The sequence below is a fragment of the Perognathus longimembris genome, chromosome 19, assembly GCF_023159225.1.
Source record: "Perognathus longimembris pacificus isolate PPM17 chromosome 19, ASM2315922v1, whole genome shotgun sequence".
NCBI classification, from domain to species: domain Eukaryota; kingdom Metazoa; phylum Chordata; class Mammalia; order Rodentia; family Heteromyidae; genus Perognathus; species Perognathus longimembris.
In genome coordinates this window covers 23,604,944-23,617,153 of record NC_063179.1, presented here as the reverse complement: position 1 = coordinate 23,617,153, position 12,210 = coordinate 23,604,944, and the positions used below count along the sequence as shown (strand labels likewise).

The 12,210-nt window shown below is 39.1% G+C and overlaps 1 protein-coding gene across 1 annotated transcript in view; it reads left to right on the top strand.

The window, feature by feature from the left end:
* Positions 1-12,210, top strand: part of Mroh2b (maestro heat like repeat family member 2B) — a 63,098-nt gene that overhangs the window by 34,884 nt on the left and 16,004 nt on the right. The window contains exons 22-29 of the mRNA XM_048368244.1: positions 3,173-3,199; positions 3,822-3,941; positions 4,131-4,210; positions 6,509-6,644; positions 6,737-6,832; positions 7,496-7,585; positions 7,958-8,078; positions 11,966-12,063. Of these exons, the coding sequence (XP_048224201.1) occupies positions 3,173-3,199; positions 3,822-3,941; positions 4,131-4,210; positions 6,509-6,644; positions 6,737-6,832; positions 7,496-7,585; positions 7,958-8,078; positions 11,966-12,063 (768 nt within the window). The remainder of the gene's footprint in view (positions 1-3,172; positions 3,200-3,821; positions 3,942-4,130; positions 4,211-6,508; positions 6,645-6,736; positions 6,833-7,495; positions 7,586-7,957; positions 8,079-11,965; positions 12,064-12,210) is intronic.

Genomic DNA, 12,210 nt, shown 5'->3' with positions numbered 1-12,210 from the left:
ATAAAGAAAAAAGAAAGAAAGAAAGAAAGAGAAGAGAAGAGAAGGAAAGAAAAAAGGAAGGAAGGGAGGGAGGGAGGGAGGGGAAGGGAGGGGGAAAAGGAAAATGGAAAGGAAAAGAAGATAAAGAAAGGAAGGAAGGGAAAGAGGGAGGGAGGGAGGAAGGAAGGAAGGAGAAAAGGGAAAAAGAAAATAAAAGATCTGGTATTTTCTTTTGTTTTTCTCTCCTAAGGCCTTGGGTAGTACATAACATACACTTCCACAATGCCTTCCCAGAGAGTTGTATCCATGGTGATCTCAGACTTATTTGACATTAAAATAATTTCTCCTGTACTACTTTGGGCAGCTGGCTTATCACTTCCCTATGGTAGTCCCAGAAGTGTTACAAAGTGCTAGCAGATTAAACCACCTGTTTTAACATGGATAAACACTTACAGCAGCTAACAGCAAGCACCCTATGTGTAATTTTTAAGTGACTACATTATGTCATGTGTCATGTTACTCAGCCCACCTCGTGCTGTGTACTATTTTCCCTCCTCTCTCCCAGGCAGACACCATGTCCTCATACCTTCCACACATGGCCAACAAGGGCCATCCTCTGAGAAACCAGCCTTCAAACTCACCCCTTCGACTCTTCCCTTTCCCCAACACATTTTGTGGTTTCTGTCATGAACGGCTTCATACAGACTGTCCATTTAAAGCCATTTCTGTGGATGACTGTCAGACTGGCCCACTGAGATTCACAGGGGAGGAAATTTAAATACAGCTTCCAAAGTGGAGTGAGGGTAAGTGAGTCAGTTTCAGGAAGAGTAGAAATGGTGGAAATATGTCAATGATTTCATCTCCAGGCAGGGATGGAGAACTGTTCCTACTTAGAGACCTGTCTACCTCTACCCTTCAGCACCTCTGCATCAGGATATGTACCTGGGGCTCATCTCTGGGTCTTCTCTGTCTCCACAAACCACATGTTTGTCACATAAATGCCACTGGTGTTTATTCATATGTGCATATGTGTATGTGATAAGAACATGAGAGGGAGCCCATGAAATCATAGATATCAGCATTCACAAATGGAAGGATCCCCAAACCTTCATCTCATGAGAATTGCCTGGGAGAGCCTGTTAGAAATCGATGAAACTGTGCCTCCTCTGTACATCACATTGGCAATAAATAAATAATTTAAAAAAAAACTCACAGGCTTAGGATCAAAGGTCCAGCTGCAAATGTGTCAACGAACTAAACTCAACCTTTTTTCTTTTCTTTTCTTTTCTTTTTTTTTTTTTTTTTTGCCAGTCCTGGGGCTTGGGCTCAGGGCCTGAACACTGTCCCTGGTTTCTTTTTGCTCAAGGCTAGCACTCTACCACAGTGGAGCCACAGCGCCACTTTTGGCCTTTTCTATACATGTGGTGCTGAGGAATTGAACCCAGGCATTCGAGGCAAGCACTCTTGCCACTGGGCCATATTCCCAGCCCAAGGCTCAGCCTTTTATCCCAGAGGCCAATAAAAGACATTGTAGTGATGAAGGGAAGAGAAAAGAGATGTAATCATCCTAGTTATGTCAATAAGAACAGATAAAGGTGTTTTTGATGAAGCTCACTCTGTCTTCAAGGGACTGGCAGGGCCTTGGAAAGATTATAGGAGGGGAAAGCAAAGGAGATGGTTGAGAAAAGCACAGCTGACAGACAGCTCTGGTTCGTTAAGGGGCTTTGGAGCAGTTGTCCTCACTGTGCACCATCTGAGAGGACAATCGGGCTCCCATGAGGTGATGACTCCTGCTTTGGGGTGTAATTACACAATCATAGGCAGTTACTCCATTTTGGGGGGTGATTTCATCATGGGGTGATTTGTCACAGATGGTTCACTGTTGCCTGGGGATACTTGCAGATCCTTGTCAGAAAAATGCTTATCGATCACCCACCGCATCATTCTTGTAATCCAAGGTAACTTGAGAAGAGCAAAACTTAGGAGAGAAAAAGAAGTTAGACAGAAAAACTAGAGCCAGTGAGGACAAAATGGAGTCAGTGAGGGCAGTGACCTGGGCTCCCGTACTGAGGAGCTGATGCCAATGCCTCTGAATCTATTAAGTAATAATGAGAACTGAAACTAAATTTTTTCATGTTCTATGTTACAGAAATTTTTAGTCAATCACTGAGGAGAACTGTTAGGAAAATATAAGGAGAGGCAAGATCAAGATGGTTAAGATAATGGGGTATTTTTAGTACACAGTAAACTCTTCTGTCACACAAGATGGGGCACAGGGAATGCTGGAAAATGTCCAGTAAGTGTGTGAGAAAATGGGCTTGAAACACAATGCTCAAAAACTCTATCAGAGACACATTTTTAAAAGGTAGGAACCTTATTGGTTAATAATCATAGTAATAATAAATAAAGCCTAATATGCTGACACACACACCTGTAATCCCATTTCTCAGGAGGCTGAGGGCAAGAGAACTGAGACACTGAAGCCAGCCTGGCCTATGTAGAAAGACTCTGTATAAAATAAATACATAGAGTAAAATAAAAATATAAAATTCAAAAACTATATACTTTACCTTAAAATACTTGAAATGAGTTACAGATCTTGAAAAATACAACAATCCTTGAGAGATTTCAGTACCAGATTTGAAGGAAGTGGCTCACAGCATAGCCAACAAAGGTAGCTGGCAACTCTCCCTGGTGCGCATTGTGGCTTCATGCAGTTTCAGGCAGCTCTGCTCAGTTGCATGTCTTTCCTGTCATGGAGGAACTGGACACAAACTGATATGGAATAGGCAGTAACTGAATTATGTCACTTTGGTTTTTAACAGGAGTATCAATGCAAATCTGACTGATCAGGTGAAGCTTCCCTATAAGACTTTTCATTTTTACAACTTCCTCAAGATGCTCTTCCTCCAAGAGCATTTTCCCATTTTAGTTCCAAACTAACCACCTCTTTAACCTGATTGCAAAACCTGAAAACCCAAACGTTTAAAGTCTTCATCCTGCCTTCTATAGCTTGCTAATGGTTTACAAGCCAGTGGGACAAATTCTCACTTTAAAAGTGAGAAAGGAAATGGCCCTCACACCTGCCTGGCCAAAACTCCATTCTGGGCAATGCTTCGGGCTGGGACATTTGGGGCTGTGGGTGTCTCCTACTGCTACTCACTGAGTGATGCTTTTGCTTTTAATTTTTCAGGTTCTGGGTTTATCTGTGATGAATAAGGTATGTGATAATAGATGATGATAAGATAGATAGATAGATAGATAGATAGATAGATAGATAGATAGATAGATAGATAGATAGATGCTAGAAAGGTAATAGATAATGGATGATGGATTGATAACAAAGGGATAGATTCTACCATTCGAGCCACATCCCCAATTCTAGCAAAAAAAATTTAACAAAACAAGGTAACTACTTAAAGATAGATAAATGATAGGTAGGTGGGTAGACAGACAGACTGACTGACAGACAGAAAATTGAAGAATGCATTATATTGACCAATATAAACCTGGGAAACATTTTATTTTAGTTATACATTGGCTTATTTCTGTGGAAATATTAGAAGGAATTGTGAGCTGTTTTCAGTTATGGTTTATGGTTTTAAAAAACGTTTGAAAAGTCTTTCCTCTAGAGAAACTGCAATAACTGAGGTTAGTAAAAGTAGGCAAACTTTGTTTCTCAATTTCCTTGCAACTTAGATCCTAGGCTAGGATGGAGATGGCAGAGGGAGCAAAGATTCCTACACCTGTTTGGGTGCATGTTTCAACCTTAGGTCACACATTTAAAGACCCAGCTGTGGTGCCTCAGAGCTTGGCTTGCACTGTGACTCATTTTGCTTTAGGACATGGACCTGCAAATGAGTTTCACAAGAAGCATCACTGAGATTGGCATTGCCATCCAAGATGCTGAGGATCACGGGTTCCAGTTTTGCTACAAGGAAATGCTGATAGATTTCATGCTGGTGAGTGGGCAGAGGAGGAAAGGGCAAGGGCCTGAACATTCCAACTTTAGTAAAACTCAGCAGTTCCCTATAACAGATTTCTGCCTTCATTCTGACCCAGCTATACAAGGGCTCAAGAAGTTGGGAGGTATGCCTGAGAATTCCTCTTGAGGCTTCCTGAAACGGTTCACTTCCTTGTTTGTGTTGCAGAACTTGATAAAGGATGAGCCCTTGGATTCCTTAGCTAGTCCTGTTCGGTGGAAAGCCTTAATTGCCATCAGATATTTAAGGTACAGACAATCTGGTTTTTTATACATTGAGAGAGAGAGACAAAAAAGGATTTCCCTCCCCACTCCCTTCCTTTCTACCCCAACCACTGACAGAACTATCTACTAGTATGAACTTCAATGCATCCTCCAAAATAAACTTAATTTATTGACAGGGTAAAAGAGTTGACACCCTGGCTGAGAGTTGATCATCTGATAACTGATAGGGACAAGGAACGATTCAGAGGACCCAGACTTATTGAGAATATCAGACTGAAATTTCTATGCAAGAAAGAAATTTCTCTTCCCAGAGTTTGGCCTTCAGGCAAATTTTAAGTAGGTTTCTATTGTGCAGGCGTTTTCAGGGTGCTGATTCTCTCTGCACGCTATGTGCTCCCACATGACTAGTGAACATCATGTCTGCCATCTTAAGATGTTTGTTTGTTTTGTTGTGATAAACAGCATAAATATTACCAACTTAGTCATCTTTAGTTGTATACTTGAGTAATGTTTAGGACAACAATATGAGTCACACTATTATGTAAGACATCTCCAAAACTCTTGTAATCTTGTATAGTTGAAACTGTATACCCATTGAGCAATGACTCTGCATTCTCTGCTCCTCACAGACTAGAAACCACCCTTTCATTTTCTGTCTAATCTAGGCAGCTCATGTGCTTGAAACCACACAGTATTTGTCTGTATGTGGCTAATTTTTCACTTAATGTCATGTCCTTAAGATTCATCTGTACTCAGTACTATAGCATCACAGACCAAAATTCCATGCCTTTAAAACGCTGAATAATATTTTTTATGCACATTTCACTCTCCACTCAACTGTTGGTGAATGCATGCATCTTTTTCACCGATTAAGCGCTAGTGAATAAGCTCCTATAAGCATGGATGTGAAATTATCTCTTCATGATCCTGCTTTTCAGCCTTTTGGTGTATACCTAGGAGTGGGATGGATGGAATATAAAATAATTCTGTTTATTTTTTGAGGAACTATCATATTGTTTTCCATGACAATCACATAATTTTCTATCTTCTCTAACATAGAACAAGAATTCAAATTTTTCCATATCTTTGCCAGGGATTTCTTTAGTAGTAGTTACTTTATGGGTATGAGGTAGTTTCTCACTTTGATTGGCATTTTCCTAATAATTCACAACATTAAGGATCATTTCACATATTTGTTGGCCATTTGTGTATCTTCTTAAGAAAAATGTCTGTTGGAGTCCTTTGTCCATTTTTAATTTGACTTGTTTGTTACTGTTGAGATACAGTAATTCCAGCCAGACAATAAAAGTAAGAATAATCTAAATAGAGCTTTCCCCGATAAAACTGAATCTTACTTCTCCCTGAGAAGCTTTCATGTTGCCTAGAGAGCATAGTCATTTCTCATTTGTTTAATAACTTGGTATCTTATTGTCTTAATTTATATTTTACTTAATAACAAGTGGAAGGTTTTACTGTCATTGAAGATTTGCATTTTCTTAAATTGTGTTAAGTTTTATTCTGATCCCCATGATGTTTATATAAATGTATGAAAACAGAAAAGATTCTAGCTGAGTGCCAGTGGCTCACTTATGAGGCTAAAATCTGAGGATCATGATTGAAGATCATGATTCGAAGCCAGCCTGGGAAGGAAAGTCCATGAGACTCTTAGCTCCAATTCACTACCAGAAAACTGGAAGTGGTACTATGGCTCAAGTGGTAGAGCTCTAGCCTTGAGCACAAAGATGCTTTTGAAAAGCACCCAGGACCTACATTCAAGCTCCAGGACCAAAAGAAAACCAAGATTCACATATCATTATTCATTGATGAACTCACACAAGAACTTAAGAAGCTGTCCTATCTGCAGCAGCACAAAGAAGGCAAAAGGACATGTGAAACTGATTAAAAAGAAAAAAAAACATTCTCTAAAGCTTGAAATCTAATTAAAGGCCTCTCTTTCTCTCTGTCTCTATCTTCTCTCTCTCTCATTTCTCTCTCTCATTTCTCTTTCTCTCTCTCTCACACATACAATGGAGAAAACATTAATGTTATCACATAATGCAGTATTAAGTAATGCAAAGTGAATGATAATTGTTCATTCTGCTAATAAATTAGTACTGAGGTATATTGACTATGTTCATCAAGGCATGACTTTATGTCCCCCTGGACTTGTCTCTCCTGCACTTGTCACCACCTCCCTCAACATCCCAACCTTTCAGAAAACTCAAAAGGCTTTTCACACAGTAAGTCAATTCTTGATCCTTCTAATGAGTGTCTGTGTGAAAATATTATAATATCCATTTTTCCATATGGTTCTCTTTTCAGCAAACTGAAACCTCGGCTCTCATTGAAGGGCCATCTTAATATTCTTGAAGAGAATATCCGAAGGCTCTTGCCACTTCCACCTCTGGAAAAGCTCAGAAGTGAGGGTGAGACGGAGAAGGACAAGGAGCACATTAATGTAAGTGGCAGGGAGGAAAAAGTAAAATGGATATCTGAAATGCAGACTTTCCCACTATAGCCTGAGACTCACACACTCTCATCTGCTTTCAGTTTCTATATGAAAGATCCATGGATGCTCTAGGAAAACTTCTGAGGACCATGATATGGGATAATGATGATGCAGACGACTGTGAAGAAATGTTTAATGTGAGTAGAGTCACCACTCATACAGATTCTCCTACACTCCAGTACAGCCACCAGCGGGCCTCACCAGCTTTATTCCACCTTCACAGGAAGACATCCAGCCTGACCAACCTACCTCAGCAGGCAATACCACTCCTCTAAAAGGCTAGGAGTAGTAACAAAGTGCCTCTGATCATACAAAATAATATTTATAGAAGTGAACTTGAGAAAATGGAAACAAGAGGGTTGGGGTTTTTTTTCTTTGTTTCTGTGCTTTCTTTTCCTTTTGTCTTGTTTGCTCATACATCTGTCCTTGGGAAGCTAAGGGAGACACAGAAATGTGGGACAAAGGTTGAACAAATGCAGCAGAGATACTCACTAGACACTGTGTTGAAAGTGAACTACACAACTTGGGATGGGGACATAAAAGGAAAGCTAGGAGAGAGAGGGAAGGAGTGAGATTGTTCAAAAAGAAATGTACTGTTTCCCTGACTTATGTAAGTGTAACTCCACTATACCTCACCTTTACAATAAAAGTAATTATTTTTTTAATTGTGGAGAGGTAGGGATCCAGTTACAGAAGAGGCAGAGAAAGGACAATGAGCAGAGGGGAAGGGAGGGACACATAATGAGACTAAATGAGTATGAAGAATCCTGAGCAAAGGAATTTTATTCTCTGACCAACAGCTTCTCCGAATGTGGCTTGTTTCACCAAAAGAGTGGGAACGAGAAAGAGCCTTCCAGATTATTGCTAAAGTACTGACAAATGATATTACGGTGAGCAATTTCCCCTAGAAATACATACATTCCATTGCCTGTGAGCTACAGGGGCTTCTGGGGCCTCCTGAATCTCAGTCCTACATGATAAATCTCAGGCTCCAGATGGAGGGTTCCCAGAGGACCATGTGGGTAGTATCTCACATTCTAGAGCATGGTTGCCATGCTACAATTAGGCTCCCTAGTTTCTTGGCCTGTTTACTTGCTAATTTTTCCACTGCCCTTAAGGAATCAGGAATCTTTTGAAGGGTTTCTGTGATTTAACTACATTCTAAGGATTTGTAGGAAAATAGGGACTTGAGCTCAGTGTGGGAAATAGTCTGGGACCTTATCAAGCGTCCTCATCACCTGACCATCTTCTTTGTCCTGCAGGCACCACAGAATTTCAAAGTTGGGTCACTCCTTGGGCTCTTGGTTCCTCACTCGTGTGACACTCTGCCCAGCATTCGTCAAGCAGCTACTAGCTCAACCATTGGTCTGTTCTGTGTAAAAGGTGAGAGAAGGGCAGGGAACCCACAAGTAAAGGGTTCTTTTCTCCTGAAAAGAAAAAGTAAAAATGTACCCACTTTTTTTTTGTTAGCAAAATTAATTGTACAAATGGATTGCACTGTGATCATTATGTACATTCCCATATTGTAGTTTGAACAAATTCACTCCATCCCAGCTATATCTCTTTTGGTGGTACTGGGGCTTGAACACAGGGCTTCTTGCTTGCTAGGCTAGTGTTCTACTACTTTACACATGTCACACACCCTTCTTTTTTTTTTAATGCTGTGGTTATTTTGAGATATGATTTTGCTTTTTCCCAGGCTAATCTGAACTGAAATCCTGTTTATACTTCCCGCAGCAGCTGGGATAAGAGACATGTGCCAATGAACCAGCTATTGGTTGAAATGGGGTCTCACACACTTTGGGCCTGGGTTGACTTCAAATAGTGATTCTCCTGATATCCACCTCCTGAGTAGCTAAGATTACTACCATGAGCCACTGGCTCATGAGCCACTTGAACTCCTCTGCGTTTTGACAGTTTTTAGTGGATTTTATTATAGTATTTTCATACACATGGATAATGTACTTTAATCCTATTCACACACTCCCACTAATTTCTCCTGAAAATACATATCTACTTTTTTGTTCTTGGTTTTTCTCAATGTGAATCTGTCTCTCCCCTCAGTCTCCTCCCATAATTCTACCTTTCTGCTACCACCATCTCTCCAATTCTCCATTCTTTATTTCTAATACTTTGGTTACATCACAGAATTTTTCTTCTCCTTGAATCCAAAACAAGCTCTACTAGTCAAATGTTGAATTTTAAATCTCCCTAGTAAATTAGATCAGGTAGAAGACAGGGTATCAGGACTTGGAGACAATGTAGATATATTTTAAAAATCAAATGGATATAAGGGGAAAATGAAAAAGTGTAACAGAACGTGCAAGTCAACTGATATAAAATTTAGAAACCAGACTTACAAACCATGGGCTTAGAGTAAGAAGAGGTTCTAATTAGAGGCATAGAAAATATTTTAACCTCTGTACATCACCTTTATAATAACAATGAAACATTTTTAGAGAAAACATACTTAATAAAGCAATAACAGAAAATTACACAAATCTTGACAAATCCAGGGCCTGGGATTAAGCCACAGAACTAGCACAAGGAAGTAAGAAAGGAAAAGGAAAGAAGGAAAGAAAGAAAGAGAGAAAGAAAAAAGAAAAAGAAAGAAAGAAAGAAAGAAGAAAGAAAGAAAGAAAGAAAGAAAGAAAGGAAGGAAGGAAGGAAGGAAGGAAGGAAGGAAGGAAGGAAGGAAGGAAGGAAGGAAGGAAGGAAGGAAGGAAGGAAGAAGAAAAAGAGAGAGAAGGGGAGAGAGAGAGAAATGGAGGGAGGGAGGGAGGGAGGGAGGGAAAGAGGAGTGAGAAACTGAAAATGCAGAGGGAATAAAAGAAGGAAGGGAGGGGAGGAGGGAGAGTGGGAGGGAGGGAGGGAAGGAGGGAAGAATAGAGGGAAGAATGGAGGGAGGGAGGGAGGGAGGGAGAGAGAGAAGGAGGGAGAGGAGGGAGGGAAGGAGGGAGGGAGAGAAGGAAGGAAGAAAGGAAGAAGAAGGAAGGAAGGAAGGAAGGAAGGAAGGAAGGAAGGAAGGAAGGAAGGAAGGAAGGAAGGAAGGAAGGAAAAATGGAGGAGCTCCAAAATAAACAGTCTAATGATGCACCTCAACCTCCTAGCAAAACAGGAACAAGTCAAACCCAAGCTATAGATTAAAAGAAATGATAAAGATTAGGGAAAAAATTAATATCAAAATATGAAATAGAGACTTAGAAACAGTATAACAAGACAAAAAGATGTTGATTCTTTAAACAGATAAATAATACTGAAAGCCCTTAGCCAAACTCACCAAACGACAAGGGGAAACACTCAAATTAATAAAATGAGAAATGAGAAAGTATAGCTTAGCAGACATCAATGAAAGTTAGAGAATCTTTAAGGAATATTTTAAAACATATTGTAAATAAATTAGAAAATCTAGATGATATGAACAAATTTCTAGATGCATATGACCTACCAAATTTGAAAAAAGAGGACATAAACCACCTAACCACATGTATAACATGCAATGAGATTGAATCCATATGTTCAAGGACTTTAATCATAAAGGAATGCTGAATTTTATCACACTCTTATTCTGTACAAATTGAGAGGATCTTGTGATGTTTGTCCTTAATTCTGTTTGTATGCTATATTACATTTATTAATTTGCATATATTAGACCATCCTTGAATGCCTAAAATAAAATCTATGTGCATGTATTTTATTGAGTATTTTTGCATCTATGTTAATTAACAAAATGGGCCTGTAAATTTCTCTCTTTTCTGTCATGTCCTAATATTGTTTTGCTGTCATGATAATACTGGCTTTGTAGAAGGAGTTTTGTAGCATGTCTTCCCTTTTATTTCATGGGATATTTGGAAGAGCATTTGTTAGTTGCTCTTTAAAGGTATGGTAAAATTCATCAATAAATTCATTTGGTCCTTGGCTTTTCTTAATAACACCAATGTAAAAATCCTCAAGACACCAGAAGTTGTAAAACTTCTCCTGTTCATAGATTGGTAGAATATATTGTGAAAATAGCTATACTATCAAAAGCAATCTAATACTCAACACAGTCCCTCACCAAAATTCTAATGTCATTCTTCACGGAAGTAGAAACAAATCAGTCCTTAAAATCATATGGTAGTATAAAAACATCCAAATAGCCAAAGCAATTCTGAGCAAGAGCAAGGCTAGAAATATTTCAATACCTGACTTCAAATTATGTTACAGAGCCACAGTAACAAAAGCAGACATATATTCCAATGAAATAGAATAGAATATCAAGAATAAGCCTACATGGCTGTGGCTATTTGATTTTAGACAAAGACACCAAATGCATATATTTGAAAAAGAGAGCCACTTTAACAAATGGTATTGGAAACATGGTATATGCACAGGTAAAAGACTGGAGACCTCTGTCTCTCATCCTATATTCCAAATGGATTAAAGATCTAAATGTAAGGCCTGAAACTTTGAAACTATTAGAGCATATACACACAAGTAATACCTTTCTGAATAGGACTCTAACTACTTGAGAAATAGTAGCAAGAATTCATCAATTATTTTACAATATAGAAAGATAGATATAGACATAAATATAGATATATATATACATATATATGTAAATATGTTTATACCAGTACTTGGACAAGTGAAAGTAGTGCAGCTGGGCTCTGAGCCACCTCTTAAGTCCATTCATGTCCTACTGGGCTAGGCTTTATTACAAAGAATGCCTCAAAGGATAGTTTCCACAATGAATGAACATTCAGATTACAAGCAGAAAGTATTGCTGCTTAGGTCTATATTTATAAATTAATATCAACAATCCTCGTTCAGTTGTTGATCTTTTTTTTTTTTGCTAGTTCTTCCTTTTTATTTGCCCCAAGGTAGCTCAACAGTGAATGGACCGGCAAAAGAAATAGCTCTGTAGTAGAGTTGTTAGAGCCCAGACATTCATGTCAGAACAGAACAGGGTTCAAGTTCTGACTGCTCTGTGTTTAGTCATTCTGTGATCTTGAGCAAATGGCCTCATGTATCTCTATCTTGGTTTCCTCCTCTGCAAAAATATGAGCCCAACCATGGCACCTTTGACTGATAAATGTGTTCCTTACAGGTGGAGTATTGAGCAGAACAATGTGTATAGAAACTACTCTTATGTTCACCATCTCATCAGCAGATCTTTCCTGTATTTAAAGACATCCAGCTGCTGAAATATCACTAAACCAAAATATAGCTGGAGGGTAACTGTGATTGTCTTTGAACTCTCACGTTATTTGTCCCTTTGTTGATTTCAGGCATTCACCTGGAAATGGAAAGACTTCAGGATTTACAGGAAGGGCTGGTATGTGATGATGTGCAGGTCCAGGTCAAGATTGCCTCCAAAATAGCTAAGGTAATAAAGATGGAAAACTATCCATGAAGGATAAGGACCAATCTGGGTTAATTTCCAAGTGAGTACGTTACTAACTCCCCATTAGGATGGAAAGGAGGCAGTACTTCAGACAGACAAGCTAAATGAAAGACCTTTATCCTTGTTATT